General features: G+C 42.7%; 1 protein-coding gene across 4 annotated transcripts in view; it reads right to left on the bottom strand.

The window, feature by feature from the left end:
• SHROOM2 (shroom family member 2) overlaps window positions 1–18612 on the bottom strand; it is a 373353-nt gene that overhangs the window by 123938 nt on the left and 230803 nt on the right. For all 4 annotated transcript variants that reach the window (XM_082245430.1, XM_082245432.1, XM_082245429.1 and 1 more), the window contains one exon: window positions 7698–7801. In XM_082245430.1, coding sequence (XP_082101556.1) covers window positions 7698–7801 — 104 coding nt within the window. The remainder of the gene's footprint in view (window positions 1–7697; window positions 7802–18612) is intronic.

Here is an 18612-nt window from a genome sequence, read left to right as displayed (position 1 = left end):
CAGCTAACAATTTATAAATGCTTCATTAGGAATGCTCTAGATGTTAATGTGCAGTTACAGGGCATTACCACTGAAACCAATGGAGGTGGCTAAAAAGTGTTGATGTCCCTTGAAAGCGACATGATGCCTAATTTTTAACACAACACTACTTTTCCTAAGTGTACCGCACTGTATGGTGTCCACTGTAATATTATTGGCAGGCGCTGAAGGGCAGGTATGTGGCTTTAAAAATGCTGAACAAACACATGGTATTGATGCACGTGTAAATGAGCCCTAACTGGTTCTGTCTGCTAAACTTTATATCACTACAAAACATATATACTTCCCTTGTTACATGTCAACGTGCAATCAGACTCCCCGCACCTCCGGATTTTTGCACTCTTTGAAATTGAAAATAAATTGATTGAATGTGCTAATTAGTGTTTTGTATCTGCCTGACGTTCAGCGTAAATGTGCAAACTCTTAGAGTCCATTCAGACTAGCACGACTTGTCAGACGACTTGGTCGCCTGACAAGTCGCGGTCGGTCGCTCGCCATTGAGTAGTACAGGACCCATTCTAATAGGAGCGACACAAGTCGCTCCGACTTAGAAAAAGGGTCCTGTACTACTTTGGGGCGACCTGGAGGCGACTTGCATTGACTTCAATTATATGTGCACCGCGACTTCACAGGTCGCCCCACAAAGTCATGTCGTGCCAGTCTGAATGGGCTGTTATTGTGATCCAAAAAGACAAAATTTAGGTGTCACTTAGGTAGAGAGGTAAAGTCCAATTGGACCGCTTTGAGTGCAGGCAGGGACAGGGAGTTTGTCCTAGCTCCAAGCTGCAGCAATGTCAAAGGAAAAGATCCATAAGTCGCACATCATGAAGCAGCCCCATGTGCATGAAGTGAGATGAATGGCAGCCTCAGCCCGGACTCCAGCCAGGTCATGGGGATTAAGCTCCAAGGGGTGGCGTGAAACATGTTGGGGGTGTAGCCTGGCTGGAGTCTGGGCTGAGGCTGCCATTCATCTCACTTCAAGCACATGGGTCTGCTTCATGATGTGGGGCTTAAGGATCTTTTCCTTTGACATTGCTACAAACTCTTATTGTTATACATTGCAAAAAAAAAAAAAACTTTACAGGATTGAAAAATCGCAAAGTAAATCCAAGCGTGTGCTTGCTGCAAGCTGTCTCAAACAGTTAATAATCTAATATTCATCTCTCATTTCTGAAAACCTAATAAAATATATAATGAAATGAAAGCTGCAGTACTAGCACACAAGTACATTGTTCAGAACACTGCATTCCACAAATTGTTCCTTCAATTAAAATCACACCATTTACTTTTAGGGGAACAGAAGGAATCTCTGCTATAACGGGTTCATCCTGTGGGTGGAATGCACATTTTAATGCCTTGGTTATGCAGCAACCAACAATTCTCTGTAGGCTTATGTCAGGCTGATTTTAGCTTTCCCTACAGACTCAGAACCCAGCAGAGAGCAGGGAGATCACGTCTTCACATACAGGAGAAGAAGGCTTCCGTCATAAACAAGGGCTCATTGTAAGACATACAGGATGTTCAATCGAATGATCTTTCATTAGGATTCCCTATGCGTGTTCTCGGTTAAAAAACACAAATATATATATATATATATATATATATATATATACATATACACACACAGTATGTCACAAAAGTGAGTACACCCCTCATATATTTGTAAATATTTTTATATCTTTACATGTGACAACACTGAAGAAATTACACTTTGCTACAATGTAAAGTAGTGAGTGTACAGCTTGTATAACAGTGTTAATTTGTGGTCCCCCCCTAAAAATAACTCAACACACAAACAATGTCTAAACCGCTGGCAACACAAATGAGTACACCCCTAAGTGAAAATGTCCAACGTGGGCCCAAAGTGTCAATATTTTGTGTGGTCACCATTATTTTCCAGCACTATCTTATACCCTCTTGGGCATGGAGTTCACCAGAGCCTTTACAGGTTGCCACTGGAGTCCTCTTCCACTCCTCCATGACGACATCACTGAGCTGGTGGATGTTAGAAACCTTGACCTGCTCCACCTTCCATTTGAGGATGCCCCACAGATGCTCAGTAGGGTTTAGGTGTGGAGACATGCTTGGCCACTTAATCACTTTTACACTCGGCTTCTATAACAAGGCAGTGGTCATCTTGGAGGTGTGTGTTGGGGTTGTTATGTTGGAATACTGTCCTGTGACCCAGTTTCTGAAGGGAGGGGGATCATGCTCTGCTTCAGAATGTCACAGTACATGTTGGCATTCATGGTTACCTCAAATGAACTGTAGCTCCCCAGTGTCGGCAGCACTCATGCAGCCCCAGACCATGACACTCCCACCACCATGCTTGACTGTAGGCAAGACACACTTGTCTTTGTACTCCTCACCTGGTTGCCGCCACACACGCATGACACCATCTGAACCAAGTAAGTTTATCTTGGTGTCATTAGAGCACAGGACATGGTTCCAGTAATCCATGTCCTTAGTCTGCTTGTCTTCAGCAAACTGTTTGCAGGCTTTCTTGTGCATCATCTTTAGAAGAGGCTTCCTTCTGGGACGACAGCCATGCAGACCAATTTGATGCAGTGTGCAGCGTATGGTCTGAGCACTGGCAGGCTGACCCCCCACCCCTTCAACCTCTGCAGCAATGCTGGCAGCACCTCCTATGTCTATTTCCTAAAGACAACCTCTGGATAAGACGCTGAGCATGTGCACTCAACTTCTTTGGTCGACCATGGCGAGGCCTGTTCTGAGTGGAACCTGTCCTGTTAAACCACTGTATGATCTTGGGCACCGTGCTGCAGCTAAGTTTCAGGGTCTTGGCAATCTTCTTATCGCCTAGGCCATCCTCATGTAGTGCAACAATTCTTTTTTTCCGATCCTCAGAGAGCTCTTTGCCATGAGGGCCATGTTGAACTTCCAGTGACCAGTATAAGAGAGTTGGAGCGATAACACCAAATTTAACACACCTGTTCCCCATTCACACCCGAGATCTTGTAACACTAATGAGCCACATGACACTGGGGAGGGAAAATGGCTAATTGGGCCCAATTTGGACACTTTCACTTAGGGGTGTACTCACTTTTGTTGCCAGCGGTTTAGACATTAACGGTTGTGTGTTGAGTTATTTTGAAGGGACGGCAAATTTACACTGTTATACAAGCTGTACACTCACTACTTTACATTGTAGCAAAGTGTCATTTCTTCAGTGTTGTCACATGAAAAGATAGAATTTACGAAAATAGAAGGGGTGTACTCACTTTTGTCAGATACCGTATATATATATATATATATATATATATATATATATAGGGCTTTTTTTCAGCGGGAACGCGGGGAACGCAGTTCCGGCACCTCCAGCACTGACTGTATGTAATGGTAAGGGGTTCAAGTCTAATGATGCTATCTGCTGGGGGATCTATTGTTGCTGGAGGGGATATACTTTTGTGGGTGGGGAGGGTGTAGTGTTGTTTAGGAGGTCTATTGTTGTTGGAGGTGGATCTACTGTTGCTGGGGGGGGGCCTATGTTGCTGGGGGTCAGTTGTTGCTGGAAGGGATCTAGTGATGCTGGCTGCAGGAAAATCTGTTGTTGCTGCTGGGGGTCTATTGTTGCTAGGGGAGGGGGTATTTTGTTTCCAGTGATACATTGTTGCTGCTGGGGATCTTTTGTTGCTGGGGGAGGGGGTATTTCATTCCGGGTGGTTCATTGTTGCTGGGGGGAGTCTATTGTTGCTGGCTGTATGTGTTGTAGCTTACTGTTTTTCTTCTTATTAATAACAAATTCCATACAAATGATGTAGTACCACAATTTTTATATGGTTCTGTATTCTCTAAAAGGAGCGGTACTTGGGAGGTGGGTGGAACCAAGGAATGGTGCAGGAGGTGGGAAGGGGGCGGAGACAAGGGGTGACTCGGAAAGGGGAGTTCCTGCACCTATTCTCTGAGAAAAAAAGGCCTATATATATATATATATATATATATATATATATATATATATACATATATACACACACACACACACACACACATCACACATACACACACACAGCCTGACCAAAAAAACGGTCACCCTAATATTTTTTGTTGGCTTTGATTACGGCATGCACTCGCTGTGGCATTGTTTCGATAAGGTTCTGCAATGTCACAAGATTTATTTCCGTCCAGTGTTGCATTCATTTTTCACCAAGATCTTGTATTGATGATGGGAGAGTCGGACCACTGCACAAAGCCTTCCCCAGCACATCCCAAAGATTCTCAATGGGGTTAAGTTCTGGACTCTGTGGTGGCCAATCCATGTGTGAAAATGATGTCTCATGCTCCCTGAACCACTCTTTTACAATTTGAGCCTGATGAATCCTGGCATTGTCATCTTGAAATATGCCCGTGCCATCAGGGAAGAAAAAATCCATTGATGTAATAACCTGGTCATTCAGTATTTTCAGGTAGTCAGCTGACCTCATTCTTTGGGCACATGCAGTAACTATCCAATAGGATAGCCATATACATATACACACACACATTGCACATATACATACAATATCTAAATAGTCATTTATACCCCTCTAACTGCTTTCAATTAGGGGTTTTCTAAACAGAGAGCACAGCATACATTGTTTTCTGTCAATCTTAAACTGAATTTCTTTAGAGAGTCTTGCTGAGTATATGGGGTATTTTTTGGACCTACTTAGCTGTATGCTTAATCTGAGTTTCAAACAATGAGCAATGTAAGGCCTTGTTCACACAGCCATAAAAAAGATGCATTGACAACTATTTTTTATTTACGGATCTGCATTGTTTTCAATGGCGGCATTCACACAGGTGCATGACAATGCAGCGCTTTAAAATTCATAACAGATCCAAAACAAAAATCTGCATCTGAGCACATAGGTATACACGCATACCATTGAAAAAAAAAAAAAAAAGAATAGGATGATTTTCACGCATTTAATTGATCTATTTATTGATCTTTACGCATGAGCTTTTGTTGTTTGCCTTAAGGATCAGTAAAATTTTACACTTGTGTTACATGTCATGTAAATGAAGCCTAAAAAGGATTTTTTTTTTCAGCAAAGCAGTTAGGATTATCTAGGTAAATGTGAAAAACAGCATACTGGTTAGAATACAATATTATAAATTAGTAATGTGGAACATGTTATAATTACCCTGAGAAATGGAAAGAATTGTTTTTGTTTTCATAATAAAACTGTTCCAAAAAAATACACACGAGATTAATGAATTCTGTGTAGATCTTGGGGGCAAATGTTTAAGAATCTGAAGTAAGGTGGCACAGGAAAATTCATGTTAAGGCGGAACTCCAGGTAAACAGCAATACATATGGGTGCAGTTTTAACAACCAACAGATTTGTAGGTCTATCCAAGTTAATACAACTGACCTGATTTTTCTCTTTTGCATTTAAAGTGGTTTTAAAGGCAGAAGGTAAAAAACCTTCTGTTTGCAACATTCCCCCCCCCCCCCAGCACCTTAATACTTACCTGAGCCCCATCTCAATCCAGTTATATGCATAAGAGCAGCAGCTCTCCTGGCTATCTCCATCCCCATTGCAGCACAGCAGCGGGAGACATTTGCTCCTACTGCTGTCAATTACAGCAAATGAGGAGGGAGGGGGGGCGGGGCTGACCCGTGCTCAGTGTGTCTTTCGGACACACTGAGGCAGCTCAGGAGCAAGCATGCACAATGCCCCCATAGCAAGCGACTTACTAGGGAAGGGGCCAAGAGCGCTGGCAGGGGGCCCAAGAAGAAGAGGATTGAGGCTGCTCTGTGCAAAACCATTGCACAGAGAAGGCAAGTATAACATGTTTATTAAAAAAAAAAAAACATAAGCCTTTAATATCACTTTAAGCAGCACAGCTTGGTCACGTCCCTGACCGAAAGCTCAACTCTTTGCTCTCTCCTGCTATCAGCATGTTCATTGTTATTAAATGTGTATGGAGGTTACCTTATTTGCCCCTTGTGCTGCCATTTTCTCTCCCAGTCTAAAGATGGCCATAGATGGGTTTTTTTTGATCAGCCAGCTGATGGAAAAAAACAAGTAGTGGATTCCCTCATCCCCACTATAAATGGGGGAAACCTCCCTGCTGCGCTATTGCATTTCAACAGCGGGGACTCTTCTGCTGTCAGAATACACAGTTTAGCTGAATGCGTTGATCGAGTCAAAATTTTCCAACAGTCTCTTTCAAGAGAAGCTGATTGTTAGATTGACTTTTCTGGCACGGGAATGGCCATAGATGGATCGAAATTCAGCCGCTCCCTGCTGAACCAGGCAAATTTTGATCCATCTTTGGCCAGTTTAGGTTACCCTGTACAAGTGATCACAATAGGCTTAAATTAAGTAATCATTATTTACAACAGTTGCTTAAAAAAATAAAAAATAAAATAAATGATCTCTTATAATTGCAGGAGTTTGCATGTTCCCCCTGTGCCTGTGTGGGTTTCCTCCGGGTACTCCGGTTTCCTCCCACATTACAAAGACATGTTGGTAGCCTGTCTCCTGTCTAAATTGGCCCTAGTATGTGTATTATTATTATTATTATACAGCATTTATATAGCGCTAAGGCCCCGTTCACACTGGGGCGACGCTACTTGCCGGGGCGACCTCATAGGTCGCAGCGCGCTGCTCGCACCGCAACCTTGGAGCGGCCGGCACGGACTTCATAACATTGAAGTCTATGCAGGTCGCCCCAAAGAAGCTCCGGACCCTTTTTCTTAGTCGGAGCGACTTGTGTCGCTCCTATTAGAACGGGTCCGCAGCTTCTCTATGGAAGGCGACCTACGGCGACCTGTCAGGCGACCAGGTCGCCTGACAGGTCGCCCCAGTGTGAACGGGGACTAAGAGTTTGCGCAGCACTTTACAACATAGGGGCAGATAGTACAGTTACAATACAATTCAATACAGCAATACAATTCAATACAGCAGGAATCAGAGGGCCCTGCTTGTTAGAGCTATGTGTATGTATGTATGTGAGTTTGGGACCTTAGATTGTAAGCTCCTTGAGTGCAGAGACTGATGTGAAAGTACAATATATATGTAAGGCACTGCGGAAATGGACAACGCTATTTAAGTATCTGTAATAAATAAATGTTTTTTGATATTTTTGCGTGGGCTTCAGTCTCACACAGGTTTGATCAGATAGCCTGAGCTATACCCGGGTGCAACATTTCAGCACCATTTACACAACATAATAACGCTTTAGCGCAATGCACAATAAATGACCAAATCAGTATCTATAATGTGCCCAATTTTCAGTGCCCTTTACTGTGCTTAAAGCTCAAAGCAAGGCAGACAGAACTGGACATTGGCTACAAATACAATATATATATAAAATATATTTGGTTTAAACACTCAGACAGCCCAGACTAACAATAGCATGTGTAGGTTTTAAGATTTTAAAATGGACCAATTAATAATTTTTTTTTTTTGATACATCAATATTCAACAACATCACAGCTTATTAAAAAAAAACTGCTATACTCAGAAAGGTATAGCTTAAATATCATATAATAAAAATCACAATATAAAAAAGAAAATACATTTTCTAGCATGCATAACTATAGATCTATATCAGTTCAGGCTCTGAGCAGAGCGATGACAGTCATCAATACATTTCTTTAGACCAGGCATGTCTGTGTAGTAAGTGGAGCAGGAATAGCACCTTACCTTACTGAAGAGCTCCCTCTGCTACTGCTGCAGTGTGACAAGCGAGCGTCCTCAGCATTTTCCCTCTCCTCGGCTGTCTGCTTCTTCGAGTCGACAATTGCTCCCTGCAGAAAGGATTTCAAAGCCTGCAGTCAGACACCCAGTCATCAAGTTTCAGGATGGAGAAAAATCTGTTATTATGGAACCCTGTATTTGTGGCTTTGGTCTGCTTGACAGAACATGAAGCCAACGGTACGCTCTCTTATCACCCTGGTTTGGCTGAAAGTGCAGCACTGTACCACATGACTCGCTGTGAACGACCAGATTTGCTGGGACTTTGCTATTATTCATCATGCGCTTATCTTCAAGGAAAATGTAAACAGCACACAATTCAGGGCCAAGAAAACTTCAAACGCTTGCAGCCACTTGTTTTAAAACGCACAGAATACTAGCAAATTAGATGCAAAAATAAAAAATAAAAACAGCCCTTTAGCAACAACTGCTCATTGTAACGTACGGCTGGTAGCTTTAGATCAATCGAAAACCCCTAGCTTTCTATTGGAAGGGACTTGATCTATTACTATAATGCTGTCTTTAACCGCCTCCTGGAACGCAAGATTTGCCCCCCAGGCCATTTTTCGCGATGCGGCACTGCGTTAATTTGATGGACAACTGCGTGTTCGTGCGACGTTGTACCCAAATAAAATGGATGTCCTTTTTTTCCCACAAATAGAGCTTTCTTTTGGTGGTATTTCTAGATTGTAAGCTCTAAGGAGCAGGGCCCTCTAAATCCTCCTGTATTAAATTGTATTGTAACTGTATTGTCTTCCCTTATATTGTAAAGCGCTGCGCAAACTGTCAGCGCTATATAAATCCTGTATAATAATTTGATCCACCTCTGCCATTTCTATTTTTTTGCGCTATAAAAAAAAAAAGAGCGACAATTCTGAAAAAAAAAAAAAATACTTTTCACTTTCTGCTATAGAACATTCCCAATAAAAAATAATTAAAAATCAAATTTTTTCACTTTTTTAGGCCAATTTGCATTCTGCCACATATTTTTTGACGAAAAAAAAAAAAAAGTCGCATTAAGTGTATATTGATTGGTTTGCGCAAAATTAATCGCGTCTACAAACTAGGGGAAAGATTTGTCATTTTTATCTTTTTTTTCTTCTACTAGTTATGACGGCGATCAGCGATTTTTAGCGGGACTGCTACATTGTGGCGGACAGATCGGACACCTGACATTTTTGACCCTTTTGGGGGGACCAGTGACACTACTACAGTAATCAGTGCTAAAAATATGCACTGTTACTGTACTATTGACACTGGCAGGGAAGGGGTTAACAATAGGGGGCAATCAAAGGGTTAACATGTGTCCCTAGGGGGTGCTTTCTAACTGTGTGGGGGATGGACCTATGGAATAAGCACAGGAACCTGTGTTCCTAAATAGGAGAAAACAGGAGCCCCGTGTTCATTGCTGACAGAACAGCGGTCTGTTGTGTTTACAATGGCAGACCGCCCTTGTGTGTCTCCACAGGGAGCAATCACAGGTGCCTGGCGGAAATTGCAGGCCACCTGCCCCACAGATCAGCTCCCGTTTTGGTGAATGGGCGCGCGCCCCCACGTTAGGTCCCTGCAAAGCGACGTACAGGCACATCGATTTGCGGGAACTTGCTGACCTGCCGCCGTATACCTGCGGCGGCTGGTAGGTAAGTGGTTAAACCCCTTGTTTGTACCATGCCCATTATATTACTGCGACTGGTTATCACTGAGAATAGACTACAATGTATTTTTGCATACCTTAAATAATGACAAAAAAAAAACCTCCTAGCTTTCCTGGTTTTAGCAGGACTGTGACAATTAGTATATGTATTTTAGATTAGACAGGCCAATAGTTTTTATCAAATATGATAGATTTGAGAGATTTTGGTTTAGGTTTGTGCCTTTTGCTAGCGGATGGTTTGTTTGAGCTGTTTTGAACTAAAAATCATAAAAATTTCTACCCTTAAAGCAGTGTTCCAGGCAAAAAGACACCTCAGTCTCAAACAATTGACCACACCAACCCCCCTTCATTTTTGGATAATTTTTTTCATTTTGGTGCCTTTTTGCATTTTTTCGGGACTTCAGTTCTATGTCACTGCGGCAAAGTACGTCACTTCCGTGGTTGCATCCGGCCCTCCTCCTCCTCCCCCCCACTGCCTTCTGGAACCTGTGTGTGTCCCAGAAGACAACAGGGCCATTCAGAAAGTGTTGCGTGGCTCGTGCATGCCCAGTAGGAAACCGGCTGTGAAGCCTGAAGGCTTCACTGCCGGTTTCCATTACTTGCAATGCCAGCGCCTGCACCCGAAGCAGATGGACGGCTCGGCTTGGGGTGCCGACATTGCAGGCTCCCTGGACAGGCAAGTGTCCTTATATTAAAAGTCAACAGCTACAGTATTTATAGCTGCTGGCTTTTTCATTTTTTTCCTCCAGGCTGGAACTCCACTTTAACCACATGAGCTCTGGCAGATTTTACCCCCTTCATGACTAGGCCATTTTTTACTATTTGGCACTACGCTACTTACTACTAACTGACAATTGTATGGTAATGCAACACTGTAGGCAAAATAAATTTATATAATTTATTTTCAAATAGAGCTTTTTTTGGTGGTTATTTGATCACCACTGGGTTTTTTATTTAACAAAAACAGACCAAAAATGAAAAAAATATATATTTTCTACTTTCTGCTATAAAACATATTCGATAGAAATTTTAGTATATACACTGGAATGTTTATTTACGGTACTTTAAACTAGTAATGGTGGCAATCAGCAACTTATAGCAGCAGGCAATCTGAAACTGACATTTTGTGGGAACTAAAGGGCCATACACACTATAAGATTTTCTGAAGACTTTTTACTTCAGACTTACCTTTTCTATGTAGTGCAAGGGCCTGCCAGATTGCATACAAATTGAACGTGTTTAGGATTGACCTCATATTATATGGTTTTGGTAAGTCTGAAGGAAAAAGTCTTCAGAAAATCTTATAGTGTGTATGGCCCTTAACTGCAGTCTCCAGTGACACTAACGGACACTATTTATTTAGCGCAGTTTGTGCAGCGCTTTACAACACAATTGCAGACAGTTCAATTACAATATAATGTAATACAGTAGGAATAAGAGGGCCCTGCTCATTCGAGAAAAGTTTAAAGCAATTGCATGCCCTCTGCTGAATGAGACCTACCCATAAACGGCACTCTTAGGCACCACATGTTCACTAGCATAGATGATACTTTTCTTGTATAAATAGTTCTCTTAAGCAGAACTTTCTCGCTCTTTGGCTACCTGGAGTAAGCTCTGATCTTGTTCTGGTTATAAAAAGGTGAAGAACTGCTGGTGGGATCACTCTTCTAGATTTATGTTATGTGCTATTAAGGTTACCAGATTTTGAAAATGAAATCCAGGGACACCCTACTGACCACACCCTCATTATCAGCCACACTCACAAAACCATGCCCCATTTGTTAAAATGAGAAAAAAAAATACAAGAAAATTGTGATGTGCATGGCACGCTGCAGTGAATTTTAGGTGTTACTAAACTGCGGTAACAGTGGGTGGGGCTTAAAAGGGTATGATAAATAAACCCAAACCTATGCTGCTATGGGTCAAGAGAGTGTAAATCATAGCATTCAGGAGTAAGGATAAGGTAACGCACAGAGTTCACGATTAGAAGTTCCGGAAATCAGGATTAAGTAAAGCACAGAGTTCAGGGGTTGGCAATAAGTAACACAAAGAATTCTGACCCCTAAACTCTGTGCGTTACTTAGTTCTGACCCCTGAACTATGTGTGCTACTTAATCCTGACTCCTGAACCATGTGTGCTACTTAATCCTGACTCCTGAACCATGTGTGCTACTTAATCCTGACTCCTGAACCATGTGCGCTACTTAATCCTGACCTCCGGACTGTGCGTTACCTAATCCTGACCCCTGGACTGTGCGTTACCTAATCCTGACCCCTGGACTGTGCTTTACCTAATCCTGACCCCTGGACTGTGCTTTACCTAATCCTGACCCCTGGACTGTGCTTTACCTAATCCTGACCCCTGGACTGTGCGTTACCTAATCCTGACCCCTGGACTGTGCGTTACCTAATCCTGACCCCTGGACTGTGCGTTACCTAATCCTGACCCCTGGACTGTGCGTTACTTAATCCTGACCCCTGGACTGTGCGTTACCTAATCCTGACCCCTGGACTGTGCGTTATCTAATCCTGACCCCTGGACTGTGCGTTACCTAATCCTGACCCCTGGACTGTGCTTTACCTAATCCTGACTCCTGGACTGTGTGTTATCTAATCCTGACCCCTGGACTGTGCGTTATCTAATCCTGACCCCTGGACTGTGCGTTACCTAATCCTGACCCCTGGACTGTGCGTTACCTAATCCTGACCCCTGGACTGTGCGTTACCTAATCCTGACCCCTGGACTGTGTGTTATCTAATCCTGACCCCTGGACTGTGTGTTATCTAATCCTGACCCCTGGACTGTGCGTTACTTAATGCTGACCTCTGAATTCTGTGTTATTCAATTGTAATTGAACACACAGAGTTCAGGGGGTCAGAATTAGATAACATATTTGTAAGAGGAGTAACAGCGATAATGACAGCATTAGTCACCCACAGGAACAGAATTGTTAGTTACAACGTCATCCCTGGATTTGTCCTCAGGAACCACTGGGAAGAGTAAAGTTGCAACGCGCAGGCTCCAACTCACCCTGCAAGTGCCAATCAAATTCTTAAATGGCCCACCTGGAGCACTCTAAACATGATCTGCAGCATGTATTCCTGCGCACGTGCAGGGAGCTCTAGTAGCGCTTCAGCAGTGTGACAAGTTGGCATTGGAGCCTGTGCACTACAAACATTTCTCTACCCTGTGGCTCCTGGGGACGGTCCATTCCTGGGAGCAGATCCCTCGCTCATGGGACGACGAATGGCAACCATATATTATTGTACCCTACATACATGTGTTGATATACATCAGATAATAACAGTTTAGTTAGCCATCCCCAGTGTATTTAAATGGACTGTACTAATAATCACCACAGACCATGACTATATGAAAAATCAGATAGTGATGGCTAACTGAACACAGATGCAGATAAGCACCTCGGAAACCCTAGTTTTGTTAATAAAAACAATCCTCTTCAAGTCAGTTATAGATTTAAAGCAAGGGTTTAAGAAACAGTTTTGCATTGTGGATGAGAGAGTTTTTCGCACAACTCAAGATGCCTGCACTAGCATCATTCCATGACAGCACAAGAGACGGGGGAGCACTCCAGACACAAACAAGGTAAGAACCACATAAGGAGCTGAAGACGCTGCACACCCCAAATAGTAGAAAATGGCAAAAAGGAATCCCCCAGGGATTTTTTATTCCCTATATATAATCCCTATCGCATTAATCCACAGACTGTTTTTTTTCCCTTTTTTTCTCTTTTTGCTTCTATTTTTCCCTTTTTTTTCTCTTTTCCCTACTATTTTTCTTTTTCTTAATTGGTTTTATTTTATTTAATTTTCCTTTTTCACGCTCATCTCATCACAATATTATTCTTTATCACACTTGCTTTTTTTACTTGTTACACGGCACTTACCCCATTATTCTTTGAATGTGTACATCTTTTTAATTAATTTTTTTTCGTTTGGGGTCACTTCTACCCTATCAATTATTTACTATACACCCTTTGTTCATCCAACATGAGTGATATGATGACACTATCATTATCATCAATGTCATATAATGATTCTCTTTAATTTTTTAAATTTAATGAAAATTACCTATTACTCATTATATATATTTTTTTTAATAAGTCAGCCAACCTGTGGGGAGTGTACTCCCTGGCCATGCTTCTCACCGTTCTCCACCTGCTTTAACTGTGATCCCTCCCAAGCCTTTTTCCCGTGGACACCGTGGGAATTTGGGGGATCTCTCAGGGAATTTTCTGATCAACATTTCTGGTTGCAAGTCCTTTAGCGGTAATTATATACACACCTACCCTGTTTTTACATGCATAAATGAAATAGAATGTAATATTTTATTACTATTAATGATATGCATATATTTCATAGAAAAAAAAACCCCTGAAGAAGACCACGACTTTAAATGGGTCGAAACGCATCAGTGTATTTTAGTGTTTGGTTGTCTGCTTTGCTACCATGCACACATTTTTCTTACTGTTGGATGACTTCTTGTTGTTGTAACCAGAATATACTTTTTATTCTTTTTATTCATAACCTTTTATGAATTGTTAATAAAAGACAATTTTTATAAAAATACTAGTTTGATTTAATACACTGCTGCTAAAAAACCCCTGGGGGAATCCCTTTTGCCACACTCCAGACACTGCCCCCAACACATAGCTTTTTCTCTATCATAAACAGAAATCAAGCTCATCAGTGCTCCAACAGTGCCTCTCTAGCCTCCGGTCAGTGAACCTCTTGCAAACTCTGAAAACACTACTCGGTAGAAGGCCTCCAAGTAGGGTCTCTTAAGCCCCGTACACACGCAACGAATTTCCGCCGACCGGTCGTCCGTCTTTTGTCCAGAGTTGTGTTTTGTTGGTTGGAATGTGCCTAGACTGCACACGAATTTTCCCGCACGACAAAATTCTACTTCAGAAGTGATGTCATGTGTTGGTTTGCTTTCTTTGTGTTCTTTCTTCTCTGAGCATGCCCAGTCTTGCTCATAAGATTTTTCCCTGTCGAAATCTGTACTGACTGCACGAAAATCGGACGTGTTTTGACGGAGGAAAAAAATTTTATAGCCTGCACACCAGAATTTTTTCGGCCGAAAAGTCGGAGTCGGTTGTCGGAAGCATCATACTAACAAGCTGAAAATCGGTAGATTGGTCGTCGGACGAAAATTCCCGGCCGAATTTCGACGTGTGTGTACGAGGCTTTAGAGGGATAAAAAACTGATGGGGGCTGAAGGGAAGTGTGTTGTATGGGAGGGGACGTAGGAGTTAGTAATAATGAATCCATATCCTCGTCAGAGTCGCACATGGAGAGTGTATCGTCATATGTGCTAAGGAGACTCTCTGATAGGGACAAACTATCTAACTGTAGGGTACTGTTATCAGTGAGGTGGAGACTACTGGGTGGTATGGGAGGAAGCTCTGGCTTTTTTAAGGATTGGATGTGGTAATGTCTTTTAAGGGTAAGGTTGCGTAAAAATGTATTTAAATCTTTAAATAGCAGGAAGGAATTGGGTAGATACGTGGGAGAAAAAGATAAACCTTTGCCAAGTAGGGCTGTATCCTCAATGGTCAGGGCATGGGAGGAGAGGTTGACAATTTTGATAGTTTGCGCTGTTTCGTGTGACTTCTTGGTTCTTTTCTTTCCTCCCTGCATCCTCGTCTGTGAGCTTTCTTTTTCTTTGCTTAGGAAGTGAGCCCATCACTAAAAAAGACTGGGAAGATGTATCTGATGGTATCTCACCTAGGCTGAAATCCCCTATGATAATGGAAGGTTCCAAGGGTCTAGGTGGTACAGTCAGCGACCTAGAAAGGGAGGCTTTAAGTAAAGGTTCATGTGATATATTGGGGGACCTAGATGGACTATTACTTCGCAGGGTAAGAGCATCGGTCCGAGATGGGATGGAAATATTGGACGGAGGGTGATCACTATTACTATTACCAGGTGGCCTGGTGATAGGGTTGGAAATAGGCAGAGGTCACTTAGTGGTATTGCCGGTCTGGGGAGGTTTATTGGGGGTTTTTTTGGGGGCAGAAATGGATGGCCTAATCCTATGTGATTTGGCAGCATGGTGATAAGGTGGTGGAGGGGGATGGGACATGCCCAATGCAGACCCTGATGGATGGGATGGAGGCCCCAAAGATGGTAATGACATAAGTGGTGGGGGGATCAATTTTTTGTCTTTCCAGGAATAGACTCTATTCTGTTGGTAGTCCTCGATATCACGTCTATATTTTTGAAGTTTGGTTTTAATGAGGGAGTCTTTTTGCCTTTTGGTGCTGCGTTTCAATGTATCTAGCCAGGTAATGGGGAGACAGCAATCATGAGATATGATGTCTTGGGCTAAGATGTGTACTTTGTGCACCAGCTCGGTGTACCTAATCTTTCGTTGGTCCACAAGTATGCCCATCCATTTGGTGGTGCAAAACTCAGCAATATTTTCTCACTCTTTGGAGTGAGAGGGGTCCAAGAAAGAGCATGTTTTTAAATTTCTCAAACCTCGGGGTGATATGTGGTCAGAGATGTATTTAGAGAGGAAAAATTCATCCCACCATTGGATATTAGTGTCATGCATTAGTCTTTCCAGTTTTTTGAATTTGCCGCATAGGGCATAGGATATATCTATTGGCTTCCGGAACCCGGAAGACGGAGGATCCTCGGCACAGCGTCCACCCGACCAGGATTAGGTGTTCCATCCTCCAGGACCCCTGGGACTACTACCATCTCCTGACACCCCACCGGAGCTTACAAGCCTTACTATATCTCCATCTAGTGAGTTGTTACTTGTGGTTTAAGCTTTAATAAATGCTGCACTTAGAGGCGCTCTGTCTTCTTCTTTACATGTATCCACAGCACCGGCTTCACTGTGTTCGCGGAGCTAGCCCTTAAAGCAGCAATCATCATCATCATATTGACATATTGATTTTCATCTGTTGGACTCCTTTATTGGACTTTTAATGGACCTCTTATTTTTCCATTATTGCCAGCTATTAGTAATATAATTGTCCCTTCCCCCATTACCCTTTATGCTATGTATTTATTATAGTTACAGCCACCATCCCATCTAGCCTATACCAGAGTGCTTGCTTTCTTTCCTGTTTAGTTTGGTGGTGGATGGTCTGGGGAGGTGTTAGGAGCACATTAGACCTGCTTATGTAACGCCTCAGAGGCGCACTTGTTCCCGCTTAGCCGCAAACAAACGTACGCCAGTATGCATGCGCGAAGGCACGCAGAGGCGGCCACGCACAGATGCACGCAATAGCCATTATGTTTGGCACCCAAGTGGCCTATATAAAGGAAGCAGGCACACTTGTCCTTTGCTGTTTTGTCTGCAGATTCTCCTGTGCTCCTGAACATGTTGTATCCTGATTGACTACCTGGCTTGTCTCCTACTTCGCATGATTGCTGCCCACCCTGACCTTGGCTTGTTCCTGTGACTACTCTACTGCCTTATACCTATCCGTTTATCTGCTACCGGATCTAGACTTGCTCACCGCCTGGTGGGGCGACCCTGAGGATTGCGACCTGGTGCTAAATACGCAGAAAAATCCAACTCCACCATCAGGAGCTCTGGTGAACACCAGTTGGCACTAGACTCTGCACCTCAGGCTAGCCTGCGTCTTCTGCCAAAAGGTGACCTGTCTGTGTTCCCACACCACCGGATCCTGTGAGGCTTCCCTCTGCACGTCAGGCTCAGCCACTAGCTGCGTGACATGAGGCATATCCATGGTGGGACGCACAGACCGCTACAAGCTCTACAATGACACACTCACTGCCATTAGGTATCAGGATGAAATCCCGAGACCCATTGTCAGACCCTACGCTGGTGCAGTGGGTCCTGGGTTCCTCCTGGTGCATGACAATGACCTGCCTCACATGGCGAGTGTATGAAACCAGTTCCTGGAGGATGAATTAATTGATACCACTGAATGGCCCCCATGCTCGTCTGACCTAAATCCAAAAGAAAACCTCTGGGACATTATGTTTCGGTCCACCTGACACTGCCAGGTTGCACCTCAGTCTGTTCAGGAGCTCAGTGATGCCCTGGTCCAGATATGGGAGGAAATACCCCAGACATCATCCGTCATCTCATTAGGATCATCCCCGACATTGTCAGGCATTCATACAATTTGTAAGTGGGTGCCATACAAACTACTGGGTACCATTTTTAGTTGCCGCAATGAAATTTAAGTAAAATGGACTAGCCTAGTTGCCTGTTCTCTTTTATACGTGCTATTTGCTCTCTCTCACATGCTGTTAATTCTTCTATGATTTTCCTTTGTACCTGCTATTATTGTACCATATATATATGTTTAATAAAAAGCAATCCTTGTATTAAAAAAATGGACTAGCCTGCTGCATCATTTTTTCACTTTGATTTTCGGGGTGTCTTTGAAATCAGCCCTCTGTAGGTTGAGAATTTTCATTTCCATCAAACGATGTGACATCCTTTCCTTCCTAACACATTACCCAGTCCATATCAGTACAGATATCCAGCATGATATTTCCCCATTGAGATTGAATGTGTTTTCAAAGTATTTCTTCAATTTTTTTGAGCTGTGTGTGTGTATAAATATATATATATATATATATATATATATATATATATATACACACACACACACACAAGCTTACATATTTTGGCATGTGGTTTTCATTACTTTATAAATTGAAAACACTATAACACAATGGCCACCATCCGTATTGTATTTACAGCCAAAAAGGGGGGGAAAAAAATATCGGACTTTGCAGGCCAGTGAGAAGAGCATACATGATTTGTAATAAAAGAAAAAAAAATATTTGCAGTTAAACCATGGATGTGCTATTTAACATAACCATCTATATTGTAATAAAATCCCCATAGGGAAAAGCGTGCGGGAAATGAACCAATAGTGAAGCACTATGAGTGTGGGGTCTTCAAATGCCAACGCATTTTGCAGATAGCTTCATCAGGGCTATAAGCGACCACATAGTACTCATCTCCAGCATCAGCCCCACACGCACAAAACTCTCCCTGGGCGGGCGCCAGGACCACAGGAGAGAGACCTTAGAAGCGGGGACAACCAACTTTATATAGCCACATGAATATATTACTGTCCATGGGTAGTAAGTTGTATAGCTTCCAATTAGAGGAGCTCCTGAGACAATATGGGTTCACAAAGAAACCTATTATAAATCTGTATGTGCTGTCAAGGTGCAGCC

Source organism: Pelophylax lessonae, assembly GCF_965119305.1.
Source record: "Pelophylax lessonae genome assembly, chromosome: 2".
Classification (NCBI taxonomy): domain Eukaryota; kingdom Metazoa; phylum Chordata; class Amphibia; order Anura; family Ranidae; genus Pelophylax; species Pelophylax lessonae.
This window is presented reverse-complemented; position numbering and strand designations above follow the sequence as displayed.